This window comes from Scyliorhinus torazame, chromosome 1 (genome assembly GCF_047496885.1).
Source record: "Scyliorhinus torazame isolate Kashiwa2021f chromosome 1, sScyTor2.1, whole genome shotgun sequence".
NCBI classification, from domain to species: Eukaryota; Metazoa; Chordata; class Chondrichthyes; order Carcharhiniformes; family Scyliorhinidae; genus Scyliorhinus; species Scyliorhinus torazame.
The window spans coordinates 296,938,116-296,961,217 of record NC_092707.1 but is presented as its reverse complement, the minus strand read 5'-3'; the positions used below and the strand labels follow the sequence as shown (position 1 = coordinate 296,961,217).

General features: G+C 49.6%; 1 protein-coding gene across 4 annotated transcripts in view; it reads right to left on the bottom strand.

The window, feature by feature from the left end:
- Positions 1–23,102, bottom strand: part of tfb1m (transcription factor B1, mitochondrial) — a 90,858-nt gene that overhangs the window by 66,094 nt on the left and 1,662 nt on the right. For 2 of the 4 annotated variants that reach the window (XM_072507687.1, XM_072507682.1), the window contains exon 2: positions 8,430–8,581. In XM_072507687.1, the coding sequence (XP_072363788.1) occupies positions 8,430–8,562 (133 nt within the window). In that variant the 5' untranslated portion in view covers positions 8,563–8,581. Of the gene's footprint in view, positions 1–8,429; positions 8,582–17,134; positions 17,231–17,252; positions 17,313–23,102 lie in introns of those variants that run through there. The other 2 variants (XM_072507688.1, XM_072507676.1) reach the window with 2 other exon arrangements.

The window sequence follows — 23,102 nt, the reverse complement described above, 5'->3', positions numbered from 1 at the left end:
TATGATATCTGCCTCCGCTCCCGTTTCCAACCCTGGCTGGTCCGACACCCCGAATATGGCCTCCTGGGGACCCGGGTCCAGTTTCACACGCACCACCTTGGAAATTACCCTAAACATCTCCTTCCAGTACTCCCCTAGCTTTGGACAGGACCAAAACATATGAACGTGATTCGACGCCCCCCCCCCCCCGCCCGCCCCGCAACGCTCTCACACATCCTCTACTCCTTCAAAAAATCGGCTCATCCTCGCCCTCGTGAGGTGCGCTCTATATACCACCTTCAGCTGTATCAGCCCCAACCTCGCACAGGAGGTGGAGGCATTCACTCTCCGGAGCACCTCACACCAGACCCCCTCCTCTATAACCTCTCCCAGCTCTTCCTCCCACTTTGCTTCGATCCCTTCCAGTGGTGCCTTATCCTCTTCCAGAATAGCTCCGTACACCGCTGACACTGTCCCCTTCTCCAGTCCCCTTGTCGTCAACACCTCCACCAGCAATGTGGAGGCCGGTTCCTCTGGGAAGCTCTGTATCTCCTTCCTGGCAAAATTCCGAACCTGCAAGTACCTAAATACTTCTCCCTGCTCTAGCCCATACTTTGCTTCAAGCTCCCTCAATCCTGCAAACTGACCCCGAAGAAACAAATCTTTTAGCGTCTTAATCCCCTTCTCTTTCCATTTCCGAAAACTTCCATCCCACCTCCCTGGCTCAAATCTGTGGTTCCCCCAAATCAGCATTTCCCTTGACCCTAACCCAACCCGAAGTGTTGGCGAAACTGCCACCAGATTTTCAATGAAGCTATTATTACCGGACTCCCTGAATATTTCCCCGGAGCTATCGGAAGCGGCGCTGTTGCAAGTGCCTTCAGCCCCGACCCCCTGCACAAACTCTCCTCCATTCTGACCCACTGAGAATCAACCCCTCTGACCCAGCTCCGCACTTTCTCCACATTCGCCGCCCAGTAGTAGTACAACAGGTTCGGGAGACCCAAACCCCCTGCCTGCCTTCCCCTCTGTAGCAGCACCTTTCTCACTCTGGCCACCTTCCCTCCCCATATGAATGAGGTAATCCTTCCCTCAATCTCCCTGAAAAAAGACTTTGGCAGGAAAATCGGTAGGCATTGAAAAATAAACAGGAATCGCGCCAACACATTCATTTCAACCGCCTGTACCCGACCCGCCAGTGACAGAGGAAGGCCATCCCACCTTGCTAGATCGGCTTTCACTCTCCCCACCAAACTAGTGATGTTGTACCTGCGAAGCCTCCCCCACTCCCGGGAAACCTGCACCCCCAGATACCTAAAATGAGTCCCTGCTCTACGGAATGGCGCCCCCCCCCCCCCCCCCACCCCTGCCGAGACACCACAAAGTACTCACTCTTGTCCAGGTTCAACTTGTACCCCGAGAAATACCCAAATACCCGCAGTAACTCCAATATTCCTCCTATCGACGCACTCGGCTCCGACACATACAGCAGCAAGTCGTCGGCATATCAGGACACCCTATGCTCTATCCCCCCCCCGCACTATTCCTTTCCATGCTCCCGAACTTCTCAATGCGATGGCCAACGGCTCAATCGCAAGTGCAAACAGCAGGGGGGATATAGGACATCCCTGTCTTGTTCCACGGCAGAGAGAAAAGTATCTCAAACTGATATTATTTGCGCGGACACTCGCCTTCGGTTCCTTATATAATAGCTTTACGCAGGCTATCCAGGCTCCAACGTCCGCAGTCCTCCTCTCACCTCACCCCCGTTCACTAACTGACTTTAGTTAGCTAGCGCGGGTGGCTCCCACCGCCAAGACCTCTCGCCCCTTCCACCCAGTCCCAGAGAAAGAAATACAAAAACAAACCCAACAATCCAACCCCTACAATTCACTAACATAACATTTAACCGTCGCAACACAGAACGCCATTAACTTGAACTCTGTAACAATGCAAAAGGAAGTGAATTTCAATACAAATCAGTAAAAAGAAAGTTGTAACATTTGTACATTTTCCAGCCGCTCAAGCACAGTCCACAGTCTCTCTTCCAGTTCCGCTCTTCACGTCTGTCCCAAGCCTTCTGCCCTCACGAACACCTCAGCCGCCTCCGCTGTCTCAAAAAAGTCTTTGGCGTTATATGTTACTCTCAACTTCGCCGGGTACACCATAGCAAATCGCACCCCCTTCTTGTACAAAGCCGCCTTCACTCGCCCAAACGCCGCTCGTCTTTTTGCCAACTCCACCATCAAGTCCTGGTAGATCCAAACTGCAGAACCATCCCACAGCACCTCACGCTCCTGCTTCGCCCAGCTCAATACTTTCTCCTTCATGCAAAACTTATGGAAGCAGATAATTACTGCCCTTGGCGGCTCGTTCACTTTGGGCTTTGGCCTTAATGACCAATGAGCTCGGCCTAGCTCGTACAGGGTGGGGCTCTCACCCTCCCCCATCAGCTCCGCCAACTTCTTAGCGAAGTATTGCGTTGGCCTTGGGCCCTCTGTCCCTTCGGGCAAGCCCACAATTCTCAAATTGTGCCGCCTTGAGTCTTCCAGCTTTGCTCGGAGTCCTCTGTTAACCTCCACCACCCTCCGCAGCTCGTCCCCCATCGAGGTGAACTGGTCGCTGTGTCGTGTCACGGCCTCCTCCACCTCCTTCATCTTCTCGCCCAGCTCTCTCACCTCGACCAATGCCTTTGCCACCTCCACCCTCATCAGGCAGATTGCCTCCTCCACCCATGATCTCAACACGACCGCCATCTCTTTCCTCAAGGCCTCCATGTGCCTCACCAAATGTTTTTCCAGCTCCACCGCCATCACCCCGGTCATCTTCTCCACCGTAAGTAGTGCGGGCCCGCCTTGCAGTTTGGCTTCCGCCATCCTGTCAACACTTTTGCTCGTCTTCTCCTTCGGCGGCGAACCCGCGTTTCCTCCTTTCTTCGACGTTGCTCTTCGCATCCTTTAGCGGCTTATTGTTTTTTTATCTTCTTTCTTTTCTCCTCTCTCCCCTTTCACCCTCCTGCCCTTCATCAATCGGACATTCTTCTTTTTTGAAAAAAAAAGAGGGGGGAAGAGAGAAAACAAAAACTTTCACCAAACTTCCTTAAATCTTCTTTCTTTCTCCTCTGCATTCACCTGGGACCAGGCTTGAACCTTCTTTCTTCTTCCTAGGTGGGAGCCATCCGTCGTGGAGCACCCTCCCTACATGGTGCCCTGGCCTCGGGCCTGTCGCCTCGGCCTCCTCGTAGCTCCATCCCCGCTACTCTGACCTGCCGCGCTGAGCCCAGCGCCTCAGCCCCCCCGCCGCCTGACACCCGCGCGGGGTTCTTCGCCGGTTTTTAAACCGGCCCCGCTGGCTGCTCGTGACGGCCCCGAAGGCTGACGATAGTCGGGGGGATGCATGAGGACTCAGGGATTTCCCCGAAATCGCCGCGAATCGTGGCCACCGGCGGGAGCTCTTGTTGCTGCGGCCGCCCTGCTCGCCCACCAGGGGGAGGAATTGCTCCTGAACTTCTTAATGCTCAATCGTAAGTGCAAACAGCAGGGGGGGGGGATAGGACATCCCTGTCTTGTCCCACGGTGGAGAGAAAAGTATCTCAAGCTGATGTTGTTTGTGCGGACACTCGCCCTCGGCTCCTTATATAGTAGCTTTACCCAGTTCACAAATCTTGATCCAATCCCAAACCGCTCCAGAACTGCCATCAAGTACCCCCATTCTACCCGGTCAAACGCCTTCTCCGCGTGCAATGCCACAACCACCTCAGTTTCCTTCCCTTCCGCCGGTGCCATAACGAAGTTCAAAACCATCCTAATTATGAAAAAAGCTGCCCCCCTCTCATGAACCCCGTCTGATCCTCACCTATCACCTTTGGGAGGCACTCCTCCAGCCTATCCACCAGTACCTTCGCCAATACTTTTGCGTCGACATTCAGAAGTGATATGGACCTATACGACCCACACTCCATCGGATCCTTATCTTTTTTTAGCAACAGTGAAATCGATGCCTTACCCAAGGTTTGTGGCAACACCCCCTTCCCGATCGCCTCTTCAAACATCCCCACCATCAGGGGTGACATTATTTTTTATAATATTCCACCGGAAACCCATCCGGCCCTGCCACCTTCCCCGACTGCATCCTCCCAATTGCACCCTTATCTCCTGCGCCACTATTGCTCCTACGAATGTAGCCCTGTCCCCCTCCCATAGCCTCGGGTACTCCAACCCATCTAGAAATTCCTGATTCTCACAGTCTCCCCCAGGTGGCTCTGACCTGTACAACCTCTCATAAAACGCCTCAAAAACCTTGTTAATCAGCACTGGAGCCACCACCAACTTCCCTGCCCTATCCTTCACCTGAAGAATTTCCCTTGCCGCTGCTTCCCTCCGGAGCTGACCTGCTAACATACTTATCTCCATGTTCATAAACTGCACCCCTTACTCGTCTCAGTTGGCGCACCGCCTTCCTGGTGGACAGTCGGTCGAAGCTCGCCTGTAGATCCTTCCTCTTTTCCAGCTTCGCTGGGTCCCCATCTTCTGCATAACTCCTATCTACCTCCAACATCTCATCTATTACCCTCTGCCGCTCCAACCTCCCCTCTTTGTCCACCCTGGCCTTAAACGAAATTACCTCACTCCTCACCACCGCCTTTAGAGCCTTCCAGACAACTGCCTTCGACACCTCACCCGTACAGTTGAAACCTACATATTCCTTAATTACCTTTTCAATTTTCTCACAGAACACTTGGTTCCCCAAAAGCCCCACATCCAGTTTCCACCCCGGCCTCTGCGCTACCCCCTTCTCCAGTACCATATCCACCCAATGCGGAGCATGATCTGACACTGCAATTGCCGAGTATTCCGACCCCTTAACCTCAGCCAGCAAAGCGTTCCCCACCACAAAGAAGTCGATCCGCGAGTATACCTTATGGACTGCTGAGAAAAATGAGTACTCCCGTTCCCTTAGGTGCAGGAACCTCCAAGGGTCCACCCCTCCCATTTCCACCATTAGCCCAGCCAGCGCCTTCGCCCCCCCCCCCCCCTTATGGGACCAGTGAGCGCGGCCGTGACCTGTCCAACCTTGGCTCCTGCACCAAGTTCCAGTCCCCCCCCCCACTATCAGTTCGTGTGTGTCCAAGTTGGGGATGGCCCCAAACACCTTCTTTGCGAATCTCACATTGTCCCAATTGGAACCATATACACTTAACCGCGCCACTAATCACCCCTCCAGCGCCTCTGTCACAATCACATATCTACCTCCCTGATCTGCCACCACCTTCTCCATCTGGAAGTGTACCCTTTTGCTGACAAGCACCGCTACCCCTCGAGTCCTTCCGTCAAATCCAGAGTGAAACACTTGACTAACCCAGCCCTTTTTAAGTCTCACCTGGTCCTTCACCCTCAAGTGAGTCTCCTGCAGCATTGCCACATCGCCTTTCAAACTTTAAGATGTGCAAGCACCCTTGACCTCTTGATCGGACCTCCTAGCCATCTCACGTTCCATGTGACTATCCTAACTGGGTGTCTCTCACCCCCCCCAACCTTCTTATCCACCATCATCATACCACCGGGCCCTGCCCCATAAGCCTGACCCGCCCCTGTCCATTATTAACATCGAACCCCTTCCCCCCCCTCCCACGAACCCCCCCTACATTTCCCCTTGAAAAAACATCTCCCAGCATCAATCCCTTCCCCCCCCCTCTCGCTCGCCTCGTAGGCCCATTGAAGCCTGCTATCCAGGCTCCAACGTCCACAGCCCTCCTCTCACCTCACCTCCGTTCACTAGCCAACTTTAGTTAGCTAGCGCAGGTGGCTCTCCCCGCCAAGATATATCGTCACCTTCCCCCCAGTCCCAGAGAAAGAAAAAACAAAACCAACAATTCAACCCATACAATTCACTAACACAAGATTTAACCGTCGCAACACAGAACGCCAATCAACCCAACCATTAACTTGAACTCTGTAACAATGCAAAGAGAAGTAAATTACAATACACATCAGTAAAAAGAAAGTTGTAGCATTTGTACATTTTCCAGCTGCCCAAACACAGTCCGCAGTCTCTCTTCCAGTTCCGCTCCTCACGTCTGTCCCAAGCCTTCTGCCCTCACGAACGCCTCAGCCGCCTCCGCTGTCTCAAAACAAATGTCTTTGGCGTTATACGTTACCCTCAGCTTCGCCGGGTACGCCATACCAAATCGCACCCCCTTTTTGTACAATGCCGCCTCACTCGCCCGAACGCCACTTGTCTTTTTGCCAACTCTACCGTCAAGTCCTGAGAGAGCCGAACTGCAGTGCCATTCCACTGTACCTCGCGCTTCTGCTTCGCCCAGCTTAATACCTTCTCCTTCATGCAGACCGGGACGGGTTCTCACCCTCCCCCATCAGCTCCGCCAACTTCTCAGCGAAGCATTGTGTTGGCCTTGGGCCCTCTGTCCCTTCGGGCAAGCCCACAATTCTCAAATTGTGCCGCCTTGAGCGGTTCTCCAAGTCCTCGAGCTTTGCTCGGAGTCCTCTGTTGACCTCCACCACCCTCCGCAGCTCGTGCCCCATCGAGGTGAGCTGGTCGCTGTGCTGTGACACGGCCTCCTCCACTTCTTTCATCTTCTCGCCCTGCTCTCACCTCGGCCGATGTCTTTGGCACAGATACCCTCACAGGAGCGATTGCCTCCTCCACCAATGACTTCAATGCGACCGCCATCTCCTTCCTCAAGGCCCCCCCATGTGCCTCGCCAACTGTTTTTCCAGCTCCACCGCCATCACCTCGGTCATCTTCTCCACCGTAAGTAGTGCGGCCCCACCATGCGGTTCGGCTTCCCCCATCTTGTCAGCACTTTTGCTCGTCCTCTCATTCAGCGACGAACCCGCCTTTCCTCGACGCTGCTCTTCGCATCCTTTAGCGGCTTATTGTTTTTCCATTTTTTTTTCCCCCTTTCACCCTCCAGTCCTTCATCAATCAGAAACAATTTTTCTTCCTTCACACAAAAAAAAAGGGAAAAAGGGGAGGGAAAAAAAAATAATAAAAAAACTAAAAAACTTTCACCAAACTTCTTTCTCTTCTCCTTTACATTCCCCCAGAACTCTCCTGGGGCCAGACTTCAGCCTTCTTATTTCATCCTAGGTGGGAGCCATCCGATGTGGCACATCCCACCTACATCGCGCCCTGGCCTCGGGCCTGCTGCTTCGGCCTCCTTTTGGCTCCGCCCCCGCTGCTCCGACCTCCACACCGCACTGGGCCCAGCGCCTCAGCCCCTGCCGCCCGGCACCCGCACGGGGGTCATCGCCGGTTTTTAAACCGGCCCCGCTAGCTGCCCGTGACGGCCCCAAAGGCTGACGATAGTCAGGGGGTGATCGATGAATCAGGGAAATCCCCGAAAATCGTGGCCACCGGCGGAAGCTCTTCTTGATGCCGTGAGCATGGTTCTTACTGAACAGATTGTGGCCCGCTTCTCAAAAGGAGATGATAGACATCGTAGTTAATCACGAGAAGAGTGATATATTGCACAAGATAAACAGAGTGACAGAAGAGACTAAGGTGTTGCATGTGTGAAAACCAAACCCAGATGAAATGTATCTCTGGCAGCATCTGTGGAGAAGCAAGGCTAACATTTTGAGTTCATTGACCGTTTTAGTTCTGTAGAATGGTCAATGAACTCAAAACTTTAATTCTGTTTCTCTCTCCACAGATATTGCCAGACCTGATGAGTTATCTACCATTTTTTGTTATTTCAGATTTCCAACATCTGCAGTATTTTGCTTTTATTATATGAAATGTATCTCTGGCTCCTCAGAAAAACAAGGGAGGAAATATAAGATAATGCCCAAAAAAATAAACACACCGATTGGCATGATTTGGCAAATTCAGTTGATGGCTCAGTAACATAGCAGGAAGCAAACCAGGAGACCATCAAACCACTGGCTAGTCATGAAAACTGTAGAACTGAACAACTGGCTCATACTTGTTGCTTTGAGAAAGTTTAAAATCTGGATTCATTCAAAAATTAAATATTAATTTTGGTTATTAAACCTAAATTGACAATAACCAAAAACTGCTCCAATTTAATCTACTTCTCTCTCCCACTGGATAGTTCCGAGTAATAAGCCAATTTCTCAGGATTGTGTGAAGCACTGTGAGGATATTCTCTTTCAAGGTACAGTTACATTGAAATTTAACGTGAAATGTCATGTTTATTACAATGTATACAAGTGGAAATTTTGTTCTGAAATGTTTTCTCAATTTTATTTTTAAACCTTTATCAACAGGTTTATCTTAACTCAAATAATTATTTGATGCGCAGGACATGAGTCACACATTTATATAACTGAATTTATTGATCTGAGCATGACAATTTGGTCGAATAACAACATCCTAGTCCTGGATATCGAAGAATGGGGCGATGCAATGATGAGATGTCGATCCCAAAAACATACAAGAGTCTGATATTTAAAATTTATAGTTACCTGTTAATCTTAAATCCAGCAAAAAGTTCTGAGAGAGCTGCTTTTCAGCTCTTAGCTTATATAACTTGATAATTTCTCCAATGGTGGGAAGAGGAGGCAAGCGAGTGAAAATTATTTTTCCTGGTGCTGCCATGGTCAAACTCTTGATACACCTAGAAGAATATATATATAAGATGTTACCAAATAATACACAATTACAGGAGAAAAAAAAAAAAAAAAAAAAAAAAAAAAAAAAAAAAAAAAAAAAAATCGCAAATTCATGTCAATTAATTGGGAATTGCATTAGCACTTGCTTTGCAGTGTCTAGCATCCACTGAGGGCCAGAGGTTACTAGCTTTGATTTATGGAGCCTGGAAAACTCAAATCAATTTTACATGGCATACTGATGCCAGACATAGAAAACAGTCCAACATATGGAGGTAATGATTGTAACATACAAATGTGTCATTCTACTGGGGCCATCCAGTATGGTTATTTATTACTCTTCACATTGGAGTGCAGTTGCTGTACCTCAACCTGAGCAGAATGCCGAACTGGGCATTTTCACAAAAGACTTCCTTTACAAAGGCTTAAATTAATATACATTTGCCACTGAATTTGTCTGTTCCACTGTCTGTTTCATTTATTGAGTTGCCGAACTTTCACATTTGTTAATAGCTTCCAGCAACAGTGAATGTGTTCATTCAAAGCAGATTTATTGGCTGTTTATTGTACACAACTGAACTAAATATTTAATAACAGAAACAATATTTGATAGAAACTTATGGGGCTGGATTCACCATTTTTGAGTCTGCAACGGTCGCGCGGTAAAACATGGCGCCTGCTGTGCGCGGACCCGACCTGCCAGATAGTGCCCCCCTGGCCACCCCCCACCAGCCCTCGCGGAAGCCCCCCGGCCAGCAGCACAGCTCCAGCCCAACTGTGGCAGCACTGGACACAGTCCACAGCCGCCACGCCGGGTTCCCGACAGCTGAGACCACACGTCAACAGCGGGTCGGGAACTCAGCCCATCGGGGATGGAGCATCGGGGGAGGGCCTTCAGGTGCCGCGCTAACGCCGTCCCAACGGCGTGCGGTGCGATGATGCCATTTCGGAGGGGAGCGGAGGAGACAAAACCTGCGTCAAACAGGCGCCGCCCCCGATTTCGCCGTCAAAAGGGATTCGCCGTCCGATCTCCGATTACGAAATCGGTGTCGGGGAACGGTGAATCCCGCCCAAGAGATTTTAAAATACTTAATTATTTACACGTCCAACAAGAATTAATTGTTGTAGGAGAGGCTCCACATTGCAATAGTTCACTTTCAGTTCCAGACAGGCAGTAATACTATGCCGATGAAAGAATACGTTAGACTGGACAAACTTAAATTTTTGTGGTAAGTCTAGTCCGTATATACGAGATCAGTGCAAGAATTCACATCATTGAACATATCTGAATGGGCGCCAAATGCCGAGATACTGTTTAAAAGCTACTTATGGAAGAGCAGCACATTTTCAGACACCAATCTCTGGATTTTCACTTTGAAACATGCATCTTTGCACACCAGATGTTGCTGTCCGATTTGTGCATGAATAATGGCGAGTGCTGTTAAGTGCACCATGATTTTCTAGCTAAATCTAGCGCACAATATCAGGATTACGTTGTGCCGAGGAGCTGAGAGGTACTGGAAGAACCCGAGCTGAACATTAGCAGCAGGTTATCTGTGAATAGGTGTCACTTGATTCCTTTCATTGCTGTGCTGGTGACGGAGAGGAAGCTGATAGGGCATTTGACCTTTGTGTGGAGTAGGACATACCGGAATAATCTTACACAGTCAAAGGTAAATTCCAGCATTCTGAACTAACTTGGCTTGAAGTACAGGACTTAAGCACCACAGCCAGGATGCTGTCAGGGTCCATAACCTTCCTTCTGTTTGGTGCTTCTTAAATGTCACCTGGATTGAATCAAATTTGCTGGACAGTGAATGAAATCATCTACTTGTCACTTTGGCCCCTTGCACTCACGTACTGAGATCTGCCATAGGCGAGAATGAAAACATTCATTGAACCTTATCCTCCTGTTAGTTGTCATGTGCACAGGCCAGAAAGCTTTTCCCTAATTTGTTGGCTGCAAGACTGTTTTCTACCTATAGCCAATGCTTTGGTGTTAAGTCCAGTATTGCGATTTCACTAAGCTCATGCTTAATTCTAAGAAATAAATGATATACCTCCACACTCCCATTCAAAAAAGGGTTAGTGATCTAACATGACTGAGATCCAATCAGGGGTGTATGTGTGTGCCAAGCCATGATTTATCACAATGTGGCATCTAATTCTGTTGACTGCCTACAGCAACTTATGGATGCCCAGTTTTGGACTATGGGATGCGTTTTTTGTCTATTAACAAGAAAAAATTAGTTCACAAGCATGGTACACTGACTTCCGGGGGCGGCCATGGAGTGAGTGGTCGCACACAAGGCAACTCCGGCTCAGAGGTGTTGATTTGAGCTCTTTGAACCCAAAAGCAGGGTAATTGTAGCTGAAGGTGTGGAGGAGAATGCCCCCTGGGAGTGGCATGTCTGCTAGTTATCAGCCCCAGCAGAAGGTTAAAGACCTGGCCAAGGAACTGGAGTAGACCTGTGGCGCAGAAACAATTTTAAAGATGGGGAAGGAGAAGGGCAGTCTGGAAAACCCCAGATGGGGAAGTTGATGCCGTTCATCAGAGAGGAGTTCCGCCAACGGCAAAAGGTGATGCAGGAAGATCGATCGAAGGCCATTGAGAGAGCACTCTTGAAAGGATCCATGGAGAGGGGCGAGAAGTGCTTTTAGGCGCAGATCCAGGAGATGGAGACGGTGATGTCGAACCACAGTGATTGGGTGGTGGCATTGGAGGCGGAGGTGGGGCTCCTGAGGGACCTTTGCAAGTCACTGATGGCAAAGGTAGAGGAACAAGAGAACAGATCCAGAAGACAGAACCTGCGTATCATTGGCCTGCCTGAGGGTGTGGAAAGAACGAATGCCACGAGATACGGCTTGAGGATGCTGGCAGGGGTGGTGGCGGAGGGGGTGCTGGACAAGGCGCCAGAGGTGGATAGGGTGCACAGGTCCCTAAGGCAGAAGCCGAGAGCAGGGGAACCGCCGCGGGCGGTGATTGTGAGGCTCCACAAGTTTGTGGAGAAGGAGAAGATTGTGCAGTGGGCCAGAGAGAAGCAGAACTGCGAATGGGAGGGGAACAGGATCCAAATCTATCAGGACATTGGAGCGGAGGTGCCTAAAAGGTGCGCCAGGTTCAACAGGGACAAAGCAGTTCTATACTGAAGGCAGATCAGGTTTTGGGTGCTGTATCTGCCGAAACTGTGGGTGACTTTTTTTTTTGAAAATATATTTATTAAAGTTTTTTAACAAAGCAATTTTTTCCCCTTACAAACAATCTGTGGGTGACTTTTGAAGGCCAGGAATGTTATTTCAAAAACCCCAGAGAATGCCAATGACTTTATTAGAGACCACAAACTGAGGGAGAACTGAAATGTTGATGGGAGACTGAGGAGCTGGAACAAGAGTTCGGAAGATGCGGGTAGTGTGGGGGCCGGAGGGTGCAAGCTTTTACTTCTCGGGTGGGGTGAATTTGTTGCTGTGATTGTTTGCTAAGAGGCAATAAGTTTGTAAGGGGGCAACTGCCCATCCCCCGCTGGCGGTGGTTTTTCTTTTTTGGAGGAGGTGACCTGTGGTTTTGGATGCGTGCCGTTGTTTGTGTGGGCGAGGGTGCGGTTCATAGAGAGCCATTTGCACAGAGCAAGGAGGAGAAGGGTGGGGGGAGGTGTGGAGGGGTAGATAGGAGGAGCATTCGGGCAGGAGGTGCCATGCTGGCAGGTAATGCTGGTGAACGGATGTGAGGTGGGGCGGTGGCAGTGGAGGTTGGCCAAGTGGGAGTGGGGGGAGGGGGTACGTGATGTGGCAGTTTTGGAGCAGGAGCAGGGTCATGGATGGAAAAGGGGGCCATCTTCAATGGGCCTGGTTTAGGGTGAAATTAAAGGAGACAGAATCGTAAGGAGAGGAAGGGGGTAATGGAGGCGCAAGCATCCGGTAAGGTTCGGAACATGGAACCTACGGGGGCTGAACAGGCTGGTGATGAGGTCTTGGGTCTTTGCTTACTTGAGGAGTTTGAAGGCGGGGGTGGTCTTTCTGCAGGAGACACATCTCCGGTTGAAGGATCAGGTTAGATTGAGAAAGGGATGGGTGGGTTAGGTATTTCAATCAAAGTTCGATTGAAAGTCGCGGTGGTGGCCATCTTGTTGAGTAAAAAGCTGTGGTTTGTAGGTGCCAAGGAAGTGTGGGATCCAGGGGGGTGATACGCGATTGTGAGTGGGGCATTGGAGGGGACGCCGGTGGTGCTTGTGAATGTTTATGCGCCGAATTGGGACGACGTGGTGTTTGTGAAGAGGTTGCTGGGGGCGATTCCAGACCTGGACACGCATCAGTTGATTACGGGGGGGGGGGGGGGGGGGTGTAATTTTAACTGTGTACAGGAGTCGAGGATGGATAGGTCGAGCCCCAAGTCAATGGGAAGGTCGAGGATAGCGAAGGAGCAGGGAGGGTTTATGGAAAGGATGGGAATGGTGGATCCATGGAGATTCAGGAACACAGGGGAGAGAGAATATTCCTTCTTCTTGCACGTGTACCAGGTATACTCCGGAATTGATTTCTTTGTGATGAGTCGAGCGGTGTTGGTGGAGGTGGTGGGGCGGAGTTTGCGGGAATCGTGTTCTCAGACCATGCGCCGGGCTGGTTGGAGGTTAGACTTAGCTCAAGGTAGGAGCAGAGGCCGGGATAGAGGTTAGACTCGGGTTCTCGCAGAAAAGGGGTTCTGTGAGAAGGTGCGGTCAGTGATCAAGACTATGTGAAGTTGAATCAGAATGCGAAGGTATTGGCGGCCACATTTTGGGAGGCGTTGAAGGCGGTAGTTCGGGGGGAGATTATTTAATTCAAGACACACAGAGATAGGAGAAGGAAGGAGGAGTATGGACGGTTGTTGGATGAAATAGTCGAGGTACACAAGAAATATTGGAGGGCCCCCACAAAGGAAGGGTTGGCGGAGAGAAAGAAGTTACAGGGGCAGTTTGATAGGCTGACGACGGAGAAGGTAGTGGGGCAGCTACGGAGGGTGAGGGGGGTTCAGTATGAATATGGAGAGAAGGCGGGCCGTATGCTAGCCCATCAGCTGCGGCAGGAGGCTGCATCCAGGGAAATTCTGAGGGTACAGAGCTGGCATCACATCTATTGGGGACGTATAGCGAGGTGCTGGAGAAGGGGGAGACAGTGACCCAGGCATTGATCATGCCAATCCCGAAGAATGGGAAGGACCCACGAGAGTGTGGGTCGTATAGGCCCATATCATTGTTAAATAAGGATGTGAAAGTGTTGGCTAAGTTAGGGGCGGAGAGGATGGAAGGATGCGTTCCGGAGGTGGTTGCAGAGGACAAAATAGGTTTCGTGAAGGGCAGGCAACTCTCCATTAACATAAGGCGGTTATTAAATGTGATCATGACCCCGTCAAAGGGACAGGTACTGGAGGTAGCGGTCTCGACGACACGGAGAAGGATTTCGACCGGGATAGAGTAGTGGTACCTGTTCGAGGTTTTGGGAAGGTTTGGGTCGAAGTTCATGGCGTGGGTGCGTCTGCTGTATGTGGCCCTGGTGGCGAATGTACGAACAAACGAGTTGAGTTCATGGAGCTTGGGTTGTACAGGGGAACGGGGTAGTGGTGTCCGCTGTCGCCTCTGCTGTTTGCACTGGCGATAGAGTCCTTGGTGATGACCCTTAGGGGGTCAGTAGAGTGGCAGGGGTTTGTGAGGAGGTGTCGCTTTATGCAGATGACCTGCTGCTGTTCATTTCAGACCCACTGGAGCGCATGAGGAGAATTATAGACATACTAGAGAGGTTCGGAGCCTTCTTAGGCTATAAGCTGAATGTCGAAAGCGTGAGGTATTTCTGGCGAATGAGACGGGTTGGGAGCCAATTTGTGAGTGTTGCCATTTAATGTTGCCGGGGACAGGTTTAGGTATTTGGGGGTTCAGATGACGGGGGAGTGGGCGACGATGCACAAATGGAACCTGACAAAGTTGGTGGAAGAGGTAAGGGAGGACTTTAGGAGATGGGATATGTTACACCTGACACTGGCGGGGAGGGTCCATGTGGTAAAAATTAACGTTCTGCCAAGGTTCCTGTTTTTATTCCAGACCCTCCCAAACTTCATTCCAAAGGCCTTTTTCGGAAACTGGATGCAGTGATTTTAGAGTTTATATGGGCGGGGAAGGTACCTCGGGTGAAGAGGGCCCTGCCACAGAGGCAGAAAGGGGGGTTGGAGTTATGGAATCTGCTGCACTATTATTCGGCGGCGAATGCAGAGATGAGGTGTGGTGGGAAGTAGAGGGGTTAGAATGGGTTCGGTTGAAGGAAGAGTCCTGTAGGGGGTTCAGCCTGAGGGCCATGGTGATGACGGCGCTTGTGCTGGCACCGAGGAGGGACAAAGAGAGCCCAGTGGTACAGACCACGATTAGGGTGTGGAACCGGTTGAGGAGACACTTTAGGATGGAGGGGATGTCGGTGCCAGCACCGCTGTGTGGGAACCACGGGTTTAAGCCGGGGGAGATGGATGGCATGTAGAGGAGGTGGGGTGAGTGAGGGCCAGGGATTTATATCTGGAGGAAAAGTTTGCAAGTCTGGAAGAGCTGTGGGGGAGGGTAGAGCTTCCGCAGGGAAGCAAATTCAGGTATATGCAGGTGAGGGACTTTGCGCGGAAGGAATGGAGAGGGTTTCCCAAGCTGGAGTACACCCTACTGGAACGGTTGCTGTCCGCAGAGGTGGAAGGGGAGTGTAAGATCGGGGATATACAAGGGCTGCTGGGGAAGGGGGGGGGGGGGGCGGGGATGGAGAGAGTGCAGGCGGTGAGGATTAAGGAGAAATGCGAGGACCTGAGCGGGAAGATAGGATGGTGACTGAGGTGATGCGTAGTGTGAATTCGACCTATTCATGTGCGAGGATGAGTTTGATTCAGTTTAAGGTGGTGCATATGATTTGGGCAAGGATGAGTGGGTTCTTCCAGGGGGTGGCAGACGAGTGTGAGAAATGCGAGGGCCAGCAAATCATGCGCAGATGTTCTGGGGCTTTGAGAGGTTGAGAGAGATACTGGGAGGGGGGGTGTGGGACACTGTCAAAGATAGTGGGAGTAGTGGGCAGCACGGTGGCACAGTGGTTAGCACAGCTGCCTCACGGCGCCGAGGTCCCAGGTTCGATCCCGGATCTGGGTCACTGTCCGTGTGGAATTTGCATATTCTCCCAGTATTTGAGTGGGTTTCGCCCCCATAACCCAAAAAGATATGCAAGCTAGGTGGATTGGCCATGCTAAATTGCCCCTTAATTGGAAAAAATGAATTGGGTACTCTAAATTTATTTTAAAAAAGATAGTGGGAGTGGAGGCCGGACTGGACCCTACGGTGGTGATTTTTTTGGGTATCGGAAATGCCGGAGCTGATGGAGGGGAGGAAGGCCCATGTGGGGTCTTCGCCTCTAGTTCCCGGTGAAGGATTCTGCTGGAATGGCGGTTGGCAATGGCGCCGGGAGTGGCTGGAGAAGATTAAGTTCAGGGGATCAGCGCAGGGCTTTGAGACATGGTGGGGACTGTTCATGACCATGTTTGAGGAATTGTTCGGCGTTGGGGGGGGGGGGGGGCTGAAAAGGAAATCTTGCACCAACTGTGAACTGTGAAATGTGAAGAATGTTCTTCGATTTATTTATGCTATTCTACTTTTGATTATGTTTGGATTAAACTATTTTTGAAAAAAATCGTAAGTTAAAAAAGCATGGTGCACTGAGCTCTCCTGATAAATTTATGGTGGACAAATATGTCTGCAGAGAGTAGGCTGGCAAAGAGATCAAATAGGTTACACCATGTGTCAGTTTCCTGATCATCTGACCCTGGCTCAGTCTGGCAGCTCTGTCCTGCAGGACGGTACATTCTGTGCTTTATTCTCTCAGTTATTACTCTGCAAGTGCTATTCAATGTGAAAGAGCAATTATTCATCAGTTGGGAATTCTTTGGCATGTAGCTATCCAACTTCATGGGGTCCAAAATCAATGTTCAGAACCCCCATCCATATATACCAATTGTATACCGCTGAGACCCCTTTCTCTCTGCCGCAGCCGCCCTCTAAACAAGGGTGGTCTTTGAAGTGGGAAATGGTTCAGAAGGGCACTTGGCACAGAAGATGGCTGCCTGACACACACAATGGAGACACAGAGAATAAAGCAGACATAACTGATGCCTGGAGTCCAGCATCCAGTAGGACAGATAGGAACAGATCCAGGACAAAGGAAGCCAGACAGGAAGATTACGAAATACATAAATGCGGGACACCACTTGAATAAAGCTGACTTCAGCCAAGGTGTACACAATGATATGCTAATACGAATGTCTTGGGCCATTTCCTAAAACAAAGGGACAATCAATACTACCTTCCTGCTGCTGCCTGTAACCTGTTAAACCTCTTTGACTGTGGCCATGTGTAAATGGCAAAATGCTTACAAATAGTGATGTACAATCTATAAAATGTTTATAGGTAACAAGGTGATAATTGTTTTGTATCTGGGCTCATTGTGAACCCAAAGTATAAAATGAATGACTGCCATTCAAACCGGGAGAAAAGCTGGCTACCGTACCGCGGGGTACGTACGCATTCTCCCGAAGCTTCGTGTAACAATAAAACTGCATTTATCTGATCACAGCAAGTCTGACTCTTGAAGTGGTTGATTTTTCCCACAATATATTGGCGTAGTCTGGCAGGATCTTACTTCTGGTGAGTTCCGATTGAAGGCCTCGATCGGAAAGCCGGGGTAAAGATCGTTTCGAATCTGCAGGAGTCAGACAGGTCAAAAGGTGCAGTTTAAAATAAGGTACCTATATTGATAAGCATAGTGATATAAGTCTTGGCTGTAGAGTGACATGATAATAGATCAGATTTGGTACTAACTGCTGATAGTATTAAGGATTTGTGGCTTCTGCTGATCAACAAACGGACAAGGTAGTGCTGCCCCAAACACCCAGCCTTAGACTGGCTGTCAAGAGGAGGAATCTCCCACACGAAGGTCAGGATTTGAAGTGGGTATTGAGGCACCAAAGGCACTAAGGATTGTGAAGGACAAGTGGCAAAAATCGGCTAACCCCGAACTCTGTAGTGGCGAACAAACGCAGAGTTCTTGTATGAAAGTAGAGCATAAGTTGGGTACTGGGCTGTCCAATATCTTATTAGCGGTGCGGAAAAGGAGCTGATCAACTCTGACCTAGAGCCGAACTCCGGTGGAGAAGCACGTTGCCGAGGTGGTAATATAGAACATAGAACAATACAGCGCAGTACAGGTCCTTCGGCCCACGATGTTGCACCGAAACAAAAGCCATCTAACCTACACTATGCCATTATCATCCATATGTTTATCCAATAAACTTTTAAATGCCCTCAATGTTGGCGAGTTCACTACTGTAGCAGGTAGGGCATTCCACGGCCTCACTACTCTTTGCGTAAAGAACCTACCTCTGACCTCTGTCCTATATCTATTACCCCTCAGTTTAAAGCTATGTCCCCTCGTGCCAGCCATTTCCATCCGCGGGAGAAGGCTCTCACTGTCCACCCTATCCAACCCCCTGATCATTTTGTATGACTCTATTAAGTCTCCTCTTAACCTTCTTCTCTCCAACGAAAACAACCTCAAGTCCATCAGCCTTTCCTCATAAGATTTTCCCTCCATACCAGGCAACATCCTGGTAAATCTCCTCTGCACCCGCTCCAAAGCCTCCACATCCTTCCTGTAATGTGGTGACCAGAACTGTACGCAATACTCCAAATGCGGCCGTACCAGAGTTCTGTACAGCTGCAACATGACCTCCCGACTCCGGAACTCAATCCCTCTACCAATAAAGGCCAACACTCCATAGGCCTTCTTCACAACCCTATCAACCTGGGTGGCAACTTTCAGGGATCTATGTACATGGACACCTAGATCCCTCTGCTCATCCACACTTTCAAGAACTTTACCATTAGCCAAATATTCCGCTTTCCTGTTATTCCTTCCAAAGTGAATCACCTCACACTTCTCTACATTAAACTCCATTTGCCACCTCTCAGCCCAGCTCTGCAGCTTATCTATATCCCTCTGTAACCTGCTACATCCTTCCACACTATCGACAACACCACCGACTTTAGTATCGTCTGCAAATTTACTCACCCACCCTTCTGCGCCTTCCTCTAGGTCATTGATAAAAATGACAAACAGCAACGGCCCCAGAACAGATCCTTGTGGTACTCCACTTGTGACTGTTCTCCATTCTGAACATTTCCCATCAACCACCACCCTCTGTCTTCTTTCAGCTAGCCAATTTCTGATCCACATCTCTAAATCACCCTCAATCCCCAGCCTCCGTATTTTCTGCAATAGCCTACCGTGGGGAAGCTTATCAAACGCTTTGCTGAAATCCATATACACCACATCAACTGCTCTACCCTCATCTACCTGTTCAGTCACCTTCTCAAAGAACTCAATAAGGTTTGTGAGGCATGACCTACCCTTCACAAAGCCATGCTGACTATCCCTGATCATATTATTCCTATCTAGATGATTATAAATCTTGTCTCTTATAATCCCCTCCAAGACTTTACCCACTACAGACGTGAGGCTCACCGGTCTATAGTTGCCGGGGTTGTCTCTGCTCCCCTTTTTGAACAAAGGGACCACATTTGCTGTCCTCCAGTCCTCTGGCACTATTCCTGTAGCCAATGATGACATAAAAATCAAAGCCAAAGGTCCAGCAATCTCTTCCCTGACCTCCCAGAGAATCCTAGGATAAATCCCATCAGGACCCGGGGACTTATCTATTTTCAGCCTGTCCAGAATTGCCAACACCTCTTCCCTACGTACCTCAATGCCATCTATTCTAGTAGCCTGGGGCTCAGCATTCTCCTCCACAACATTATCTTTATCATGAGTGAATACTGACGAAAAATATTCATTTAGTATCTCGCCTATCTCTTCAGACTCCACACACAACTTCCCATCCCTGTCCTTGACTGGTCCTACTCTTACCCTAGTCATTCGCTTATTCCTGACATACCTATAGAAAGCTTTTGGGTTTTCCTTGATCCTTCCTGCCAAATACTTCTCATGTCCCCTCCTTGCTCGTCTTAGCTCTCTCTTTAGATCCTTCCTCGCTACCTTGTAACTCTCCATCGCCCCAACCGAAACTTCACACCTCATCTTCACATAGGCCTCTTCTTCCTCTTAACAAGAGATTCCACTTCCTTGGTAAACCACGGTTCCCTCGCTCGACGCCTTCCTCCCTGCCTGACCGGTACATACTTATCAAGAACACGCAGTAGCTGATCCTTGAACAAGCCCCACTTGTCCAGTGTTCCCAACACTTGCAGCCTACTTCTCCACCTTATCCCCCCCAAGTCACGTCTAATGGCATCATAATTGCCCTTCCCCCAGCTATAACTCTTGCCCTGCGGTGTATACTTATCCCTTTCCATCATTAATAGTGGACACTGTGAGTATAAGTCAAACCCTGAGAGACGGTAGCGATAGTGCGGCGCTGGAATAGTAATAGTGGCAGGGGGGTAGTGAAGTCCCTTCAGTAGAGAGCACATTTTACTCATAGTAACAAGGGGTATTGAAGTCTGCGAGATGGCAGACAATGATATAAAAAGGGGACCTGCAGGTTCTCTTATCGAGACATATATGACAGACAGACAAGTGTTGATAAAAAAGATGAAGAAGTCAGAGGGATTGGATAGACAAAGAGAAGAGAAATAAGACTAAAAAGATAGGGATAATGTTAGTACATCAGTTAGCAGGACTAATTGAACAAGTAGGCACCTCTACTGAAAAGTGGAAGGAAGACAAAAAGATCAGGGAATTAGAATCTAGAGTAAGGGAACTGGAGAAACACAACCACGTGTTGAGAGAACAACAAGGGAGCGGGGAAACTGATCCCCTACCCCCTTACGAGCCCCACAGCAGGGGCCAACCGCCCTTCCGGCAGGGTGGGGTGCGTTAGAATACAATTTAGCGCCAGTAACCCGAGGGGGAACAGAGGCGCAGCCAAAAGCAAATTATAAACCCTTTACCCCAGGTGAGAGACAGCAGATAATTGCTTCCCTGGGCAAATTACAACCTAGAAGCGCAAACACCAAATTCTGGGAAGAATTAGACACAATCTGAGTAGGACACCAGTTACACACAAGAGACGTACACCAGCTGGTCAGGGCAGCCTGTCCAGCATATAAGTGGAGGCAGGTAGCTGGCGGACCCGCCACTCCTGCAGCCCAGGATAACGGGGGACGGTGGACACATGCTGTCGCTTTAACAGCAGAGATAGATGCACAGCAGGACCCCTTCGCCCAATTTAAAATGGAAATCCAGAGAGTGTTAGGGAACGCTCCCACTAACTGGAGCAAGATCACTACCACAAGACAGCAGAAAGGGGAAGGAGCTTCTGAGTACGGGGAACGATTGTTCCACGTGTATCAAGAGTGCTCAGGGCAAGGGAACCCATGCCGTGGGGATCGGGTGTTCATCCAAGCTTTTAAAAATGGACTCTCTAGTGCCCACCAGGCTATCCTAAAACTGGGAGTGATTATGTCCCAGGGTATTGACGAGTTGGTAGAGTGGGCTAGCGGTGTACAGGCAGAGGAGACATCCCAGGTCAGAGCAAGACCAGAAAGAGTAGCAACCCCCAGTAATGGGAACTGGGCCAAGCCGAAACTGACCTGCCACAATTGTGTCCGGCAAGGGCATTATGCGAGGGATTGCGGGGCCCCACAGGAGACAGACCAGGAGACAGAGGGAAGCATTGCAGCCACTGTAATAAGTATGGACACTCAGAGGCAGTGTGTTGGGAGAAGCATGGGAGACCCCCGACCCGATCCAGGACCACCACAGAACCGGAGGAATCACGGAACCTCCGAGGTCAGCAGGGCTGACTGTCTGCAGCCCCCACTCACAAGGGTAAAAAGGAGGGCCAAGTGGGAAGCTGTCCTCCTACCCCCAAGCAAGTCCGTAGTAATAGTAAGAGATATAGGGGAGAATCCAGCAGAAGGGATTTTAGATACAGGAGAGCCACACACCTGTGGAGATGTAGACAGAGATGAAGGAGAAGGTAGAATAAAAGACACATCATTCACAACAGCTGAGGAGACCCTCTTTGTAGATGGGTCACGAAAATATGTGGAAGGATCACCCCGGACAGGGTGGGCAGTAGTGAATGATAAGTTAGAAACCATAAGGTCAGGAAGAATTGACGGAGGTCAATCCGCGCAAGTAGCTGAACTAGTGGCGCTTACACAGGTACTAGAGTTATCTGAGGGAAAAACCGTGAACATATACACGGATAGCCGATATGCATTTGGAATTATACATGATTACATGACAACATGGGGAAGGAGAGGGTTCATAACCACTGGCGGAACCCCTATCAAACATCAGCAAAGAATTAAGGCGCTATTAAAAGCCAGTGAGAAACCCCGAGAAGCCACAGTAATCAAAATTAAAGTGCACCAGAAGGAGCCAGGAAGAGACAACCCGGATTGGTTGAATTTCAAAGGAAACCAAGCAGCTGATGCAGCAGCACAACTGGCTCTAGAACAAAAAACGATTGGCGAGCTACCAATAGCAGCTACAGAACCAGTAGAAGAAGATATAGATATTAGGGAATTACAGGAGAACACCCCAACTGAGGAGAGCGAGAGATGGGAAGCACAGGGTGCAGCCAAAGGAGCTGATAATGTTTGGAGACGAGAGGATAAGGTGATAGCACCGGAATGCATACAGAACAGCCTATTGGATTTACACCATGGGCTCTCGCATGTGGGTAGAGAGGCCATGATAACCAGCTTAGGAAGAGAATGGTGGTGGAAAGGGATGGGAAGAGACGTAGCCCGACACTGCCACCGATGCGTGATATGTGCACAACACAACCCTGGTAAACCCATCAAAATTAAAATGGGACACCAACCCAGACCCAAGGGACCCTGGGAACACCTGCAAATGGATTTCACAGGGCCACTACCACAATCCCATGGAAAAACTTATTGTCTGGTCATCATAGACCAATTCACCCGGTGGGTAGAAGCATTCCCTACCAGAAATTGTACTGCTACCACAGTAGCCAGAATATTGGCAGAGGAAGTAATCCCTAGATGGGGAGTGCCCCTACAAATTGATTCGGACCAGGGGACTCCCTTCACTCTCACAATGCTACCTCCCCCTCCCAAAGCTTTATCCCCATCACCCAGGTCTCACTCTGGGGTCATGGCAATTTTCAAACTTCAAAACGGTGTCACAACGTGAAAAGGTTTGGGAAGCACTGGCCTAATCTGTGGGACAGCTCTCCCAATTTGCATCAGATGTTGGTGAGAACTTTGAAATTATCTGTGATGAGACGGTGATCTATTGTATGTAATTGATGATAGGTTCACCTGATTTTTTTTTATGATTCTGTTCTGTAACGACAGCTTACAACAAAGGGCAGGCAGGAAAGAGAACAATGTCTCCTTCAAAGGCCACCTTTTCTGATTGGAGTCCCCTGTGTTTGAATAACACCGAAGTAGAGGATACAAAAGAAGTCAATTTGGATAAATCAAAATGCTTAGA